The sequence below is a fragment of the Dermochelys coriacea genome, chromosome 3 (assembly GCF_009764565.3).
Source record: "Dermochelys coriacea isolate rDerCor1 chromosome 3, rDerCor1.pri.v4, whole genome shotgun sequence".
Classification (NCBI taxonomy): Eukaryota; Metazoa; Chordata; order Testudines; family Dermochelyidae; genus Dermochelys; species Dermochelys coriacea.
The window spans coordinates 1,272,934-1,289,759 of record NC_050070.1 but is presented as its reverse complement, the minus strand read 5'-3'; the positions used below and the strand labels follow the sequence as shown (position 1 = coordinate 1,289,759).

The following is a 16,826-nucleotide window of genomic DNA, read 5'->3' as shown; positions in this document are numbered from 1 at the left end:
GCCGTGGCCAGCTCCTCACCAGGGCGAGCCGCTTTGCCTGGGGGTGCCTGACTCAGCCCAGACGCAGCCCCTGGGAGAGAACTGCAAGGCCAGTGCCCAGCCTGCCCTGAGCGTGGCGCTGCACTGCAGCAGGGGCTCCAGGCGTGGGGTGAACACCCCCTGTACCTTGCAGCTCCCCCCACGGCTGTCCCTCAGTACTGCCAGGGGCAGAGCCAGCTTGGGTCGCTGGGGCAGGCGGGCAGGCGCCGCCGGGCAGAGCCAGCAGGAGAAGCCACCATTGCCAGAGCCAGGCGCACGTTAGCACCACCCGCACATTGGCCCAGCCAGAGCTGGAATTGCTGCTCCAGCCTCGTTCCCCTGCTCGGGCCCCACAGGGGCCCCCTCCCTGCCCACGGGCAACGCGGCAGGGACCGGGACCAGGCTGCATGGAGTCAACAGGCGCTTTTATTGCCCACAGCCCAGGGGGCCAGGCCCGGGGCAGCTCCCACCCTCGTGCAGCCGCTTTCAGGAACAGGCCTGTGCAGGCCCAGGGCCCTCTGCTCCCCACCAGCGAGGTCTGCCAGGCTGGGGCCCTGTGCCCAGGAGGGGCCAGCCCAGGGCTAACAGCAGACCAGGGCCCCATCCTCCCGTGGGCAGGGGGCATGTGCGCACCTCAGCAACAGGGCAGCAGCCATCAGCAGAGCGTCCTCCCACCCCCCACAGTCCTGGTGGTGCTGCTGGCCTGGGCCCACGGACCGCTCAGAAATCCTCGTCCCAGCCCGAGAACTCCTCCTCGGCCGGCGTCCAGTCCACCGAGAAGCGCTTGAAGTTGGCGTAGGGCGGGCCCTGCGGAGAGAGCATGTGGGGCTCAGTCTCCTCCAGCTCTGGGTCACGGCTGCAGCTCCCTCCTGCCCCACATGGGGCTCGGCCTGGGTCCCCTCCCTGGCTCGCCACCCGCCCATGACACCCTCCGGCTCTGGCCCCTGCGTGAGGCTCCTGCAGCCAGGGGCTGCCCCACAGCAGGGGGCTGCTCGGCCTGGACTGTGCCACCTTGGACCCATGTTGCAGGGTCCCTGGCCAGCATGCTTGGGGGAGGGGGATGCCATGCCAGGGTGCCCCCCGGCCTGTGGGCAGTGATGCAGCTCATGGGGGACCACAGTGCAGCACGGCATGCTGGGAGCTGTGGGGCCCTATGGAGGCAGAGCATGGCAGCCCCCTCCCCCCAGTCCCGCACCAAGGACTCAGCCAATCGCCCCTCAACACTGGGCCACCAAGCCCAGGCCTGCCCCAGCCTCACCCGGGGTGCCCCCCGCAGCTCCTCACCTGCTTCATCAGCGCCATGGTGGGAGCATTGATCTGCCGCAGGGCCAGACGCTTCCACTTCACTGAGCCAAACCACCTGGGACCAAGGACAGCTTCAGTGGGGCAGGAGCACCGGCCACAGGGCGTCCCAGCTCCTCCAGCCCCACCTCTCCAGGCCAGAGGAGGGAAGCCCCAGCAGGGGGCACTGTTGTGGGCAGGGCCAGAGGAGGGAAGCCCCAGCAGGGGGCGCGGTTGGGGGCGGGGCCAGAGGAGGGAAGCCTCAGCAGGGGGCGCGGTTGGGGGTGGGGCCAGAGGAGGGAAGCCCCAGCAGGGGACACTTTTGGGGGCGGGGCCGGAGGGAAGCCCCAGCAGGGGGCACTGTTGTGGGCGGAGCCAAAGGAGGGAAGCCCCAGCAAGGGGTGCTGGGGGGGGGCTGGAGGGGGGAACCCTAGCTGTGGGTGGCTCCCCTTCTCCCTCGGCTTCTCTCCTACCGGTGTTTCCTGATGCCATGGATGCCGGTGCTGGTGTTGCCCAAGCGCTGCCCTGGCCGGTGCCTGCAGGGGTGCAGAGAACAGGCTCAGTGGGGGCCCTGACATTCCCCCTCCCTGTAGCCCCCCCAGCTCTGCCCTTTCCAGGCAGTTTCACATGGCACCAGTCGTGGCCCAGCTCCGGCAGGGGAAGCCCTTCGCCTGCAGCTCAGCAACGGGCTCACCGGGAGGGTAGGGAGTCTCCAGCCCAGTGCCCCCCTGGGCCCCCCTCGCCCCCCGGGTCAGGCCCTGGAGCCCTACAGCTGGCCTTGTGGGCTGGCCAGCACCAACCACGCCCACCCGGCAGCCGTGGGCATGCAGCGGTGCCAGGGAGCTGCAGCCCGTGCCTGGCCCACGTACCGGCACAGCTTGGAGACCAGGGAACAGGCGGCCTTGCTCATGTAGGCTGGGAATGAGAAAACCCCATCCAGGATCTTGCTGTAGATCTTCTGGGGCTCGGCGCTGTGGAACGGGGCCTGGCAAGAGACGGGGGGCATCACACACCCATCAGGTCACTCCCGGGACCCCCGGGACACCCTGACACTCTCCCCTCCCCCACCTGGCAGGCCGCTCCTGGGACCCCCCCTGGGGACACCCCGACACTCTCCCCTCCTCCACCTGGCAGGCCACTCCCAAGACCCCCCTGGGGATGCCCCAACACTCTCCCCTCCCCCACCCGGCAGGCTGCTCCTGGGACCCCCCCCTTGAGATGCAGCAAGAAATGGGGGGGGGAATTGACCTGGGGATGTTGCAGGGGAGTTTCACTGAGGATGGGAGACTTCCCTTGAGGGATGATACCTGAGCCTGTTACCTGAGCCAGGAGGGGTTTCGGTCCAGGTGACACCTTCTGCCCGGGAAACTGGACAAAGGCTGGGGGAGGAGCTGGGGGGAGGCTGGGGGAGTTGGCTGGAGGGGTTTCCAGTTTGGGGAGTTGGCTGGGGAAGAGGCGGGAGCCCCAAGGCTGGGGTCTAATCTCCCTGCCCCCCCCAAAAGGGCCTGACTAAGGGGTTCTGTTTATGCCTACAAGCTCTGGTCTGGACTGTATTCCTGTCGTCTCTAATAAACCTTCTGTTCTACTGGCTGGCTGAGAGTCGTGGTGAATCGCAGGAAGTGGGGGTGCAGGGCCCTGACTCCCCCACTCTCCATGACAACGGGTGACAGTGGTGGGATCTACTGCACCCCGGGGATGGCGCTTCCTGCAGTAAGTGCCTGGGGAGCAGTAAAACGAAGGGGGATTGACAGGCACCAGGTGCTGAAGAGTCAGAGAGGAGCGGTTTCAGGAGGCGGAGGAGCTTACGCTTAACCCCAGCGAGAAGGACTGTTGCAGTAACCGGGGTCCGCCTGCGGACTGCAGTGAGCAGTCTCAGGGGCGGAGGAGTCTGGGCTCGACCCTGGGAGAGAGATGGTGACCTGGAGAAGGGCTGACACACTAGGGGTTCCTCCTGGAAACTGTGGGGATCTGCGAGCACACAGGCCTGTGAGTGGCCAGTGGGAAGATGTATGCGATGCGCCTTAAGAGCGACCTGGTGGAGCTGTGCAGGCGGAGGGGGCTGCACAGTGGGAAGTGCACCAAAGAACAGCTGATTGCCCAGCTGGAGGAGGAGGATCGCTGGGAGGAACCAATCCCTGTCTCCAAGGGAAGCAGCCTGGCAGATGCAGGGCGGGCACCAGTGTCTGTCGCAGCTGGGAGTGGTCAGGCAGCTGCCGAGGGCATCCCGAGACCCCTCCTACCTATGTCTCGAGTAGGGGGCTGGGAGGAGCCCAGCGAATTCTGAGGGCACCCTGACCCCGGCAGTCAGCAGGGGATCCTCCCGGCGGAGCTCCCCATCCCTGGAACTGAGGCGGCTGGAATGGGGAGAGGGAGATAAAATTGAGAGAGTTGGAAGATCACGAAAAAGAGCGAGAGGATCCACGAAAGGCAGCGTCACCATGAACTGGAGTTGGCCAGGCTGAGGAGCAGCGAGCCCCCGGCTGCGGTGAGTCATGGGGGACCCAGGACTTCATGGAGCTTTGATAAGTGCCTTCTGGCCCAGCGTAAGGAAGGGGAGGACATAGATGACTTCCTGATTGCCTTTGAGAACGCCTGCGAGATGCACAGGGTTGACCCTGCAGACAGGCTCCAGTTTCTCACCCCCTTACTGGACCCCAAAGCCGTGGAGGTGTACAGCTGAATGAAAGGGACGGAGTCAGGGGACTATGAACTACGCAAAAAGGCCCTGCTCCGTGTGTTTGGGCTGACTCCCGAGATGTACCAGAAAAGGTTCAGAGTCAGCGTAAAGCCCCTGAGGGCACATAACTAGAACTGGCCACCCGCATGGAGGGATATGCCCGCAAGTGGTCAGATGGGGCCCAGATGAAGGAGGACCTGGTTAACTGATGGTACTGGAGCAACTGTATGAGTGGTGCCCATCTGACCTGAGGCTGTGGTTGGTGGACAAAAAGCCAGAGAACCCGCAGCACGCAGGGCAGCTGGCTGACAAGTTTGTAAACAGTCGGCCAGGGGATAGCAGGGAGGAGTCCCAAAGGATCAGGCCCGCCCTGTTGCAGAGAGAGAGTCACCCTGGGACCTCCCAGAGGGGGACTATGGAGAACCCCCTTCCAAGGGGAACATCTGGCGTCAGGCCCAACCAGCCGGCTCAAGGGGACCAAAGGGACCTGAGCTGCTATCACTGTGGCCAGAGAGGCCACATACGGACCCAGTGCCCCAAGCTCAGGGACAGACTGAACAGACCGAACCCACCCAGGGTTAACTGAGTAGGGACCCAGCCGGACGAGGGGCAGACGGCCCAGGCAAGGGGGGCTGGCAGCTTGCCAACTGCTCAGGAGGGAGGGAGAGCCCCAAACCAGCTCTTCTGGAGGGCTGGATGCTCGGACTGGGTTCTCAGTTTAGAAGGTGGGCACGGGGCTCTGTCCTGCGGAGCGAGTGCCTTGTTCCCCTAGAGGTGGATGGGAGGAAGGTCAATGGATACTGGGATACGGGCACTGAGGTGATGCTGGCCTGGCCCAAGGTGGTGGCCCAGATCGGATGGTGCCCACACCTACCTGACCCCGGACGGGGGTGGGCGGGACCCCATTCAAGGTGCCGTGGCAAGGGTACATCTGAAATGGGGGCCAAGGAGGGCACCAAGGATGTGAGGGTGCATCACCATTTGCCCACTGAGGTGTTAGGGGATGACCTAGAGGACTGGCCAAGCAACCCCAGACCACCCTGTCGTGACCTGTAGGCAGAGCCGGCGAGGGGCACTGCGCCCCGACCTTGGGGAGGGTACCACACCGGGGGCGCAGGACCCTACCCTGGTGGGGAGGGAGCGCCGAGGGGCACGGCTCAGAGAGGCTGTGGCCTCAGACCCGGCCAATGAGAGAGAACCAGGCCCCCATCCCTTCCCCAGCCGCTGAGTTCCAGACCGAGTTGCAGAAAGATCCCTCCTGTGAAGCTCAGGACCTGGCCGACCTCAGTGCGGCACAGACCATGAGGAGAGGTTGCCAGGAGAGGTTCCTGTGGGAGAAGGGGTTCCTGTACCGAGAATGGGCTCCCCCAAGGGAAGTGGAGTCCTGTGGGGTCAGGAGGCAGCTGGTGGTACCCCAGAAGTATCGCCGCAAGCTTCTGTACCTGGCCCATGACATCCCCCTCTCAGGGCACCAGGGAATCCGGCGCACCGGCAGAGGCTGCTACAGAACTTTTACTGGCCCTGGGGTCTTTACCGCTGTCCGGCAGTATTGCCGATCCTGTGACCCCTGTCAGAGGGTGGGGAAGGCCCCGGGACAAGGGGAAAGCTGCTTTGAGACCTTTGCCCATCATAGAGGAGCCTTTCCAGAAGGTGGCCATGGACATAGTGGGACCTCTCAGCAAGACGACCGGTCGGGGAAGAAATACATTCTGTGGTGGTAGATTTCACCTGCCACTACCCCGAGGCAGTGCCCTTAGCTTCCATTGAAGCAGACATCGTGGCAGATGCGCTGCTGACCATTTTCAGCTGAGTGGGGTTCCCCAAGGAAGTCTTGACAGACCAAGGATCCAACTTCATGTTGGCCCTGCTCCGGTGCTGGTGGGAGAAATGTGGGGTCCGGCACAGCTGGGCCTCAGTGTATCACCCCCAGTCCAATGGGCTGGTGGAGAGGTTCAATGGGACGCTAAGATGATGCTGAAAACCTTTATGCACCAGCACCTGCAGGATTGGGACAAGTACTTACCTCACCTGCTGTTCGCATACAGGGAGGTACCCCAGGAGTCTACCGGATTTTCACCTTTCGAACCGTTATATGGCAGGAGGGTGAGGGGCCCCCTGGACCTGATGAGAGACGAATGGGAGGGGAAGGCCACTCCCAATGGAGAGTCAGTGGTGGAGTATGTCCTGATCTTCTGAGAGAGACTTGCTGAACTCATGGGCCTGGCCAGGGAGAATCTGGCCAGAGCCCAGAAGAAGCAGAAGCTCTGGTATGACTGCACGCCGCGGGCCCATGCCTATGCCACTGGGGATCCGGTGATGGTTCTCATCCCCATGAGAAAGAACAAAATACAGGCCGCCTGGGAAGGTCCCTTTAAGGTTGTCAAGCAATTGGTAAACTATGTGTCTAACTGGGCACACCACCACCGGGTGTACCATGTGAATATGATGAAGCCATATTATGCCAGGGGGAATGTGGTGTTGGCCATGTATGGACATTGGGAGGAGCAGGGAGATGACCCTTTAGTAGATCTATTCCCTGAGAGAGGAGCTGGTTCCCCCCCAGAAACAATTCCCCTCTCGGATCAGCTAACTCCTGCCCAGCAAGCTGAGATCAGGGAGGTGCTGCATCTGTACCAACAGCTGTTTTCCAACCAGCCTGGATGCCCTAATCTGACTGTCCACCGGGTGCAGACAGGATCAGACCTGCCGATAAGATGCTCCCCCTTCCGAGTCACAGGGAAAACTGCTCAGGACCTGGAAAGAGAGGTCAGGGACATGCTGGCTTTGGGGGTGATCCAGCCATCTGCCAGCCCTTGGGCTTCGCCGGTGGTGCTGGTCCCCAAAAAGGATGTGTCGATCCGGTTCTGTGTGGACTATCGGAAGCTCAATGCCATCACTGTATCTGATGCCTACCTCATGCCCAGGCCTGATGAGCTCCTAGACAAGCTGGGAGGAGCTCGATACCTTACCACCATGGACGTTACAAAGGGCTACTGGCAAGTGCTGCTGGATGCAGATGCCCGGCTGAAATCCGCCTTTATCACTCCCCTCTGGGGCTCTATGAGTTCCTGACCCTGCCTTCGGACTCAAGGGAGCGCCGGCCACCTTCCACCGCCTGGTGGATCAGCTACTGATGGGGACGGAGAGTTTTGCTGTGGCGTATATTGATGACATCTGTGTCTTTAGCCAGACCAGGGAGGATCATGTGTCCCAGGTTAGACAAGTGCTGGACTGACTCCAGGAACCTGGGCTGACCATAAAAGCTGAGAAGTGCAAGATGGGGATGGCCAAAGTATCTTACCTGGGCCATCGGGTGGGGAGCGGCTGCCTAAAGCCAGAACCAGCCAAGGTGGAGGTGATCAGAGACTGGCCCGCTCCCCACACCAAAAAGCAGGTCCAGGCCTTTATTGGGATGGTGGGGTATTATCAAAGGTTTGTGCCCCGCTTTAGCACCATAGCCACCCCCATCACCGAGCTATGCAAGAAGGGGAAGCCAGACAAGGTGGTCTGGACCGAGCAGTGCCAGGAGGCTTTCCGGGCGCTGAAGGAGGCTCTGGTCCGTGACCTAGTTCTGGCAAACCCAGACTTTGACAAGCCCTTTATGGTGTTCACCGATGCCTCAGATATGGGGCTGGGGGCAGTGTTAATGCAGGAGGATGAAAAGGGGGAGAGACACCCCATCGTATACCTGAGCAAGAAGTTGCTACCCCGGGAGCAACACTACGCGGCCATCAAGAAGGAGTGCCTGGCCATGGTGTGGGCACTTAAGAAGCTAGAGCCCCGTCTCTTTAACCGTGTACACCGACCACTCTCCTGACCTGGCTGCACCAGATGAAAGGAGCCAACGCCAAGCTCCTGAGGTGGAGCCTGCTCCTGCAGCATTATGTCATGGACGTGGTCCATGTGAAGGGAAGTGCCAACATGATAGCGGATGCGTTGTCCCGGAGAGGGGGCCCCGAACTTCCCCAAGTCACTGGTCAGAGTGACCCCGCTCAGTTCAGTCTCGAAGGGGGGAGAGATGGGATGCAGCAGGGACTGAGTGGGGCGGATTGACCTGGGAATCTGGCAGGGGAGTTTACTGCCACTGTCTGATCAGTGATGAGATAGCAGGGGGTGTCACCTGAGCCAGAAGGGGGGTTGGGTCCAGGTGACACCTTCTGCCCTGGGGAAACTGGACAAAGGCTGGGGGAGGAGATGGGGGGAGGCTGGAGGAGTTTTGTTTTTGGAGTGGGCTGGGGAAGAGGAGGGAACCCCAGAGCTGGGGACTAATCTCCCTGCCCCCCAGAAGGACCTGACTAAGGGGTCCTGTTTATGTCTACTAGCTCTGGTCCAGACTAGTAATAATAATAGGGCTCAGATTTTCCTAGATGCGATAGCTGACGGATTCCTTCATCAAGTAGTTGCTGAACCGACTAGAGGGGATGCCATTTTAGATTTAATTTTGGTGAGTAGCGAGGACCTCATAGAAGAAATGGTTGTAGGGGACAATCTTGGTTCAAGTGATCATGAGCTAATTCAGTTCAAACTAAACGAAGGATTAACAAAAATAAATCTGCAACTAGGGTTTTTGATTTCAAAAGGGCTGACTTTCAAAAATTAAGGAAATTAGTTAGGGAAGTGTATTGGACTGAAGAATTTATGGATCTAAAGGTCGAGGAGGCCTGGAATTACTTTAAATCAAAGCTGCAGAAGCTATTGGAAGCCTGTATCCCAAGAAAGGGGAAAAAATTCATAGGAAGGAGTTGTAGACCAAGCTGGATGAGCAAGCATCTTAGAGAGGTGATTAAGAAGAAGCAGAAAGCATACAGGGAGTGGAAGATGGGAGGGATCAGCAAGGAAAGCTACCTAATTGAGGTCAGAACATGTAGGGATAAAGTGAGACAGGCTAAAAGTCGAGTAGAGTTGGACCTTGCAAAGGGAATTAAAACCAATAGTAAAAGGTTCTATAGCCATATAAATAAGAAGAAACTAAGAAAGAAGAAGTGGGGCCGCTAAATACTGAGGATGGAGTGGAGGTTAAAGATAATCGAGGCATGGCCCAATATCTAAACAATACTTTGCCTCAGTCTTTAATAAGGCTAAAGAGGATCTTAGGGATAATGGTAGCATGACAAATGGGAATGAGGATATGGAGGTAGATATTACCATATCTGAGGTAGAAGCGAAACTGAAACAGCTTAATGGGACTAAATCGGGGGGCCCAGATAATCTTCATCCAAGAATATTAAAGGAATTGGCACCTGAAATTGCAAGCCCATTAGCAAGAATTTTTAATGAATCTGTAGTTTCAGAGTAGCAGCCGTGTTAGTCTGTATTCGCAAAAAGAAAAGGAGTACTTGTGGCACCTTAGAGACTAACAAATTTATTAGAGCATAAGCTTTCGTGAGCTACAGCTCACTTCATCGGATGCATTTCCGTGCATCCGATGAAGTGAGCTGTAGCTCACGAAAGCTTATGCTCTAATAAATTTGTTAGTCTCTAAGGTGCCACAAGTACTCCTCTTCTTTTAATGAATCTGTAAACTCAGGAGTAGTACCGAATGATTGGAGAATTGCTAATATAATTCCTATTTTTAAGAAAGGAAAAAAAAGTGATCCGGGTAACTACAGGCCAGTTAGTTTGACATCTGTAGTATGCAAGGTCCTGGAAAAAATTTTGAAGGAGAAATTAGTTAAGGACATTGAAGTCAATGGTAAATGGGACAAAATACAACATGGTTTTACAAAAGGTAGATCGTGCTAAACCAACATGATCTCCTTTTTGAAAAGTAACAGATTTTTTTAGATAAAGGAAATGAAGTGGATCTAATTTACCTAGATTTCAGTAAGGCATTTGATACTGTGCCACATGGGGAATTATTAGTTAAATTGGAGAAGATGGGGATCAATACGAACATCAAAAGGTGGATAAGGAATTGGTTAAAGGGGAGACTGTAACGGGTCCTACTGAAAGGCGAACTGTCAGGCTGGAGGGAGGTTACCAGTGGAGTTCCTCAGGGATCAGTTTTGGGCCCAATCTTATTTAATCTTTTTATTACTGACCTTGGCACAAAAAGTGGAAGTGTGCTAATAAAGTTTGCAGATGATACAAAGCTGAGAGGTATTGCCAATTCGGAGAAGGATCGGGATATTATACAGGAGGATCTGGATGACCTTGTAAACTGGAGTAATAGTAATAGGATGAAATTTAATAGTGAGAAGTGTAAGGTTATGCATTTAGGGATAATAACAAGAATTTTAGTTATAAGTTGGGGACGCATCAATTAGAAGTAACGGAAGAGGAGAAGGACCTTGGAGTATTGGTTGATCATAGGATGACTATGAGCTGCCAATGTGATATGGCTGTGAAAAAAGCTAATGCGGTTTTGGGATGCATCAGGAGAGGCATTTCCAGTAGGGATAAGGAGGTTTTAGTACCATTATACAAGGCACTGGTGAGACCTCACCTAGAATACTGTGTGCAGTTCTGGTCTCCCATGTTTAAAAAGGATGAATTCAAACTGGAGCAGGTACAGAGAAGGGCTACTAGGATGATCCGAGGAATGGAAAACTTGTCTTATGAAAGGAGACTTCAGGAGCTTGGCTTGTTTAGCCTAACTAAAAGAAGGTTGAGGGGAGATATGATTGCTCTCTATAAATATATCAGAGGGATAAATACAGGAGAGGGAGAGGAATTATTTAAGCTCAGCACCAATGTGGACACAAGAACAAATGGGTATAAACTGGCCACCAGGAAGTTTAGACTTGAAATCAGATGAAGGTTTTTAACCATCAGAGGAGTGAAGTTTTGGAAAAGCCTTCCAAGGGAAGCAGTGGGGGCAAAAGATCTATCTGGTTTTAAGATTCTACTCGATAAGTTTATGGAGGAGATGGTATGATGGGATAATGGAATTTTGGTAAGTAATTGATCTTTAAATATTCAGGGTAAATAGGCCAAATCCCCTGAGATGGGATATTAGATGGATGGGATCTGAGTTACCCAGGAAAGAATTTTCTGTAGTATCTGGCTGGTGAATCTTGCCCATATGCTCAGGGTTTAGCTGATTGCCATATTTGGGGTTGGGAAGGAATTTTCCTCCAGGGCAGATTGGAGAGGCCCTGGAGGTTTTTCGCCTTCCTCTGTAGCATGGGGCATGGTTGGCTTGAGGGAGGCTTCTCTGCTCCTTGAAGTCTTTGAACCATGATTTAAGGACTTCAATAGCTCAGACATGGGTGAGGTTTTTCATAGGAGTGGGTGGGTGAGATTCTGTGGCCTGCGCTGTGCAGGAGGTCAGACTAGATGATCAGAATGGTCCCTTCTGACCTTAGTATCTATGAATCTATGAATCTATGTATTCCTTTCATCTCTAATAAATCTTCTGTTCTACCAGCTGGCTGAGAGTCATGATGAATTGCAGGAAGTGGGGGTGCAGGGCCCTGACTCCCCATCACGCCATGACACCCCTACACTCTCCACTCCCCCTCCCGGCACGCCACTCCCAGGACCCCCCTGGGGTCTCCCCACATAATCTCTGTCTCCCCCTGCCAGCAGGTCACTCCTGGGACCCCCCCGGGGAGCCCCCTACACTCTCCCCCTCCCCCACCCAGCAGGTCATTCCCCCTCCCCCATGGGCTGGGCTGTTCCAGAGGAACACCCCCATCTCTGCCCACCCCCGATGGGCCACTCCTGGGGAAGTGACCCCCGTTACTCAGGTGGGGGCAGGTGGGTTATCCCCTGTGGGGCATCTGAGGCTTGGGGGACAGGGGGTGACCTTCAGAGGGGGCTGCGGGTGTCCCAGGCACAGGTGGGGGCAGGGTCTGACCCCCGGGGGGGCTGCGGGTCTCCCAGACACAGGAAGGGGCACCTTGGGGGTCCCAGGCAGGGGAAAAATGGCTCGCGGGGTCCCTCACCGGCCCACCAGCATCTCGAAGATGAGGATGCCCATCATCCAGAAGTCGATGGCGAAGTCGTGGCCCTCGTTCCGCAGGATCTCAGGCGCCAGGTACTCGGGGGTGCCACAGAACGAGTAGGTCTTCTCCCCCCGCACCAGCTCCTTGGCAAAGCCAAAATCCACCTGCCAACGGGCAGGCGTGAGCCAGCAGAGCCCCCCACCGGGCCAGCCAGGCCTAGAGACCTGAGTTGGGGGTCGCCGCGCCGACTGGCTGTGGCAAGGAGGCATTAAGGGGCTGCTTGAAACAGACCCAGCTCAGCAAGGGGGCAGAGACAGGCCATGGCAGCTCACTGACTCAGGGATTTCCCCCCATGACAGTGCCCCCCATAAGGCTTTATAGAAATATGCTTATGAACGTATATATGACATAACGGGAATATGTTTTATGCTACATATGCCATGTAACATATCTCTGTAAAGGTTATGATCTACTGAATCTATTCCTCCTATTTGTATGCATGTATCAGTTTTGTATTCGAAGCTATGAATATTGGCTATGTATTGGCTTGATTTTTAAATAGCCTTTGTAAAGCATTTGGTCAGCTTCTTGAGAAAGGAATGTGCAAATTAAGTGCCCAGTCAAGAAGCATTTAACAAACAATGGATGTTGGAAGGCTCCAATCCACATAAGAAGTCTTCCTGGAGACATTCAAGATACCATGTGGGAAATGGATGCTCCCTGTAAGTTCTGAGTCCTGCATGGACATGACTTGCCCTAGCGACTCCAGAACTCCATCTTGGAGTTGGACTTTGCATAGAAGAGAGGAGGGGGTCTCCACCCACTAAAGAAAGTCTATTTAAGCTCGTGGAAGACCCCTACATTTTGTCTTTTGCTAGCTAAAGAGAGAGACTCTCCACCCCCAAGGATACCTGAAAGAAACTGGAACAAAGGACAGCAACTACAGGGGATGTGAGTGACTGCTGGACCCAGACTAGAAGGAGGCTAGTCTGTAAAAGGAAGCTTACTGAGTGAGGATTTTATCTGTATTCAGGTTTCAGAGTAGCAGCCGTGTTAGTCTGTATTCGCAAAAAGAAAAGGAGTACCCGTGGCACCTCAGAGACTAACAAATTTATTAGAGCATAAGCTTTCGTGAGCTACAGCTCACTTCATCGGACGCATTTGGTGGAAAAAACAGAGGAGAGATTTATATACACACAGAGAACATGAAACAATGGGTTTATCATACACACTGTAAGGAGAGTGATCACTTAAGATAAGCCATCACCAGCAGCAGGGGGGGGGGGAAGGAGGAAAACCTTTTGTGGTGATAATCAAGGTGGGCCATTTCCAGCAGTTAACAAGAACGTCTGAGGAACAGTGGGGAGGTGGGGTGGGGGGAGAAATAACATGGGGAAATAGTTTTACTTTATGTAATGACTCATCCACTCCCAGTCTCTATTCAAGCCTAAATTAATTGTATCCAGTTTGCAAATTAATTCCAATTCAGCAGTCTCTCGTTGGAGTCTGTTTTTGAAGCTTTTTTGTTGAAGTATAGTCACTCTTAGGTCTGTGATCGAGTGACCAGAGAGATTGAAGTGTTCTCCAACTGGTTTTTGAATGTTATAATTCTTGATGTCTGATTTGTGTCCATTCATTCTTTTACGTAGAGACTGTCCAGTTTGGCCAATGTACATGGCAGAGGGGCATTGCTGGCACATGATGGCATATATCACATTGGTAGATGTGCAGGTGAACGAGCCTCTGATAGTGTGACTGATGTGATTAGGCCCTATGATGGTATCCCCTGAATAGATATGTGGACAGAGTTGGCAACGGGCTTTGTTGCAAGGATAGGTTCCTGCGTTAGTGGTTCTGTTGTGTGGTTGCTGGTGAGTATTTGCTTCAGATTGGGGGGCTGTCTGTAAGCAAGGACTGGTCTGTCTCCCAAGATCTGTGAGAGTGATAGGTCGTCCTTCAGGATAGGTTGTAGATCCTTGATGATGCGTTGGAGAGGTTTTAGTTGGGGGCTGAAGGTGATGGCTAGTGGCGTTCTGTTGTTTTCTTTGTTGGGCCTGTCCTGTAGTAGGTGACTTCTGGGTACTCTTCTGGCTCTGTCAATCTGTTTCTTCACTTCAGCAGGTGGGTATTGTAGTTGTAGGAATGCATGATAGAGATCTTGTAGGTGTTTGTCTCTGTCTGAGGGGTTGGAGCAAATGCGGTTATATCGTAGCGCTTGGCTGTAGACAATGGATCGAGTGGTATGATCTGGATGAAAGCTAGAGGCATGTAGGTAGGAATAGCGGTCAGTAGGTTTCCGATATAGGGTGGTGTTTATCTGACCATCGCTTATTAGCACCGTAGTGTCCAGGAAGTGGATCTCTTGTGTGGACTGGTCCAGGCTGAGGTTGATGGTGGGATGGAAATTGTTGAAATCATGGTGGAATTCCTCAAGAGCTTCTTTTCCATGGGTCCAGATGATGAAGATGTCATCAATGTAGCGCAAGTAGAGTAGGGGCATTAGGGGACGAGAGCTGAGGAAGCGTTGTTCTAAGTCAGCCATAAAAATGTTGGCATACTGTGGGGCCATGCGGGTACCCATCGCAGTGCCGCTGATTTGAAGGTATACATTGTCACCAAATGTGAAATAGTTATGGGTCAGGACAAAGTCACAAAGTTCTGCCACCAGGTTAGCCGTGACAGTATCGGGGATACTGTTCCTGACGGCTTGTAGTCCATCTTTGTGTGGAATGTTGGTGTAGAGGCTTCTACATCCATAGTGGCTAGGATGGTGTTTTTAGGAAGATCACCAATGGACTGTAGTTTCCTCAGGAAGTCAGTGGTGTCTCGAAGATAGCTGGGAGTGCTGGTAACGAAGGGCCTGAGGAGGGAGTCTATATAGCCAGACAATCCTGCTGTCAGGGTGCCAATGCCTGAGATGATGGGGCGTCCAGGATTTCCAGGTTTATGGATCTTGGGTAGCAGATAGAATACCCCAGGTCGGGGCTCCAGGGGTGTGTCTGTGCGGATTTGTTCTTGTGCTTTTTCAGGGAGTTTCTTGAGCAAATGCTGTAGTTTCTTTTGGTAACTCTCAGTGGGATCAGAGGGTAATGGCTTGTAGAAAGTGGTGTTGGAGAGCTGCCTAGTAGCCTCTTGTTCATACTCCGACCTATTCATGATGACGACAGCACCTCCTTTGTCAGCCTTTTTGATTATGATGTCAGAGTTGTTTCTGAGGCTGTGGATGGCAATGTGTTCTGCATGGCTGAGGTTATGGGGTAAGCGATGCTGCTTTTCCACAATTTCAGCTCATGCACGTCGGCGGAAGCAGTCTATGTAGAAATCCAGGCTGCTGTTTCGACCTTCAGGAGGAGTCCACCCAGAATCCTTCTTTTTGTAGTGTTGGCAGGAAGGTCTCTGTGGGTTAATATGTTGGTCAGAGGTGTGTTGGAAATATTCCTTGAGTCTGAGACGTCAAAAATAGGATTCTAGGTCACCACAGAACTGTATCATGTTCGTGGGGGTGGAGGGGCAAAAGGAGAGGCCCCGAGATAGGACAGATTCTTCTGCTGGGCTAAGAGTATAGTTGGATAGATTAACAATATTGCTGGGTGGGTTACGGGAACCATTGTTGTGGCCCCTTATGGCATATAGTAGTTTAGATAGCTTAGTGTCCTTTTTCTTTTGTAGAGAAGCAAAGTGTGTTTTGTAAATGGCTTGTCTAGTTTTTGTAAAGTCCAGCCACGAGGAAGTTTGTGTGGAAGGTTGGTTCTTTATGAGAGTATCCAGTTTTGAGAGCTCATTCTTAATCTTTCCCTGTTTGCTGTAGAGGATGTTGATCAGGTGGTTCCGCAGTTTCTTTGAGAGTGTGTGGCACAAGCTGTCAGCATAGTCTGTGTGGTATGTAGATTGTAATGGATTTTTTACAAAAAATCTCGTCCCCAATGCCCCTACTCTATTTGCGCTACATTGATGACATCTTCATCATCTGGACCCATGGAAAAGAAGCTCTTGAGGAATTCCACCATGATTTCAACAATTTCCATCCCACCATCAACCTCAGCCTGGACCAGTCCACACAAGAGATCCACTTCCTGGACACTACGGTGCTAATAAGCGATGGTCACATAAACACCACTCTATATTGGAAACCTACTGACCGCTATTCCTACCTACATGCCTCTAGCTTTCATCCAGATCATACCACTCGATCCATTGTCTACAGCCAAGCGCTACGATATAACCGCATTTGCTCCAACCCCTCAGACAGAGACAAACACCTACAAGATCTCTATCATGCATTCCTACAACTACAATACCCACCTGCTGAAGTGAAGAAACAGACTGACAGAGCCAGAAGAGTACCCAGAAGTCACCTACTACAGGACAGGCCCAACAAAGAAAACAACAGAACGCCACTAGCCATCACCTTCAGCCCCCAACTAAAACCTCTCCAACGCATCATCAAGGATCTACAACCTATCCTGAAGGACGACCCATCACTCTCACAGATCTTGGGAGACAGACCAGTCCTTGCTTACAGACAGCCCCCCAATCTGAAGCAAATACTCACCAGCAACCACACACCACACAACAGAACCACTAACCCAGGAACCTATCCTTGCAACAAAGCCCGTTGCCAACTCTGTCCACATATCTATTCAGGGGATACCATCATAGGGCCTAATCACATCAGCCACACTATCAGAGGCTTGTTCACCTGCGCATCTACCAATGTGATATATGCCATCATGTGCCAGCAATGCCCCTCTGCCATGTACATTGGCCAAACTGGACAGTCTCTACGTAAAAGAATGAATGGACACAAATCAGACATCAAGAATTATAACATTCAAAAACCAGTTGGAGAACACTTCAATCTCTCTGGTCACTCGATCACAGACCTAAGAGTGGCTATCCTTCAACAAAAAAGCTTCAAAAACAAATTCTAACGAGAGACTGCTGAATTGGAATTAATTTGC

The 16,826-nt window shown here is 53.7% G+C and overlaps 1 protein-coding gene across 2 annotated transcripts in view; it reads right to left on the bottom strand.

The window, feature by feature from the left end:
- Positions 1-424: 424 nt before the first annotated feature.
- Positions 425-16,826, bottom strand: part of LOC119853911 (cGMP-dependent protein kinase 1-like) — an 80,547-nt gene continuing 64,145 nt past the window's right edge. The window contains exons 19-23 of one of the 2 annotated variants that reach the window (XM_043509945.1): positions 11,874-12,029; positions 2,169-2,284; positions 1,773-1,835; positions 1,303-1,378; positions 425-825 (exon numbers count right to left, since the gene is read on the bottom strand). In XM_043509945.1, coding sequence (XP_043365880.1) covers positions 739-825; positions 1,303-1,378; positions 1,773-1,835; positions 2,169-2,284; positions 11,874-12,029 — 498 coding nt within the window. In that variant the 3' untranslated portion in view covers positions 425-738. Of the gene's footprint in view, positions 826-1,302; positions 1,379-1,772; positions 1,836-2,168; positions 2,285-11,865; positions 12,030-16,826 lie in introns of those variants that run through there. The other variant, XR_006279618.1, reaches the window with a different exon arrangement.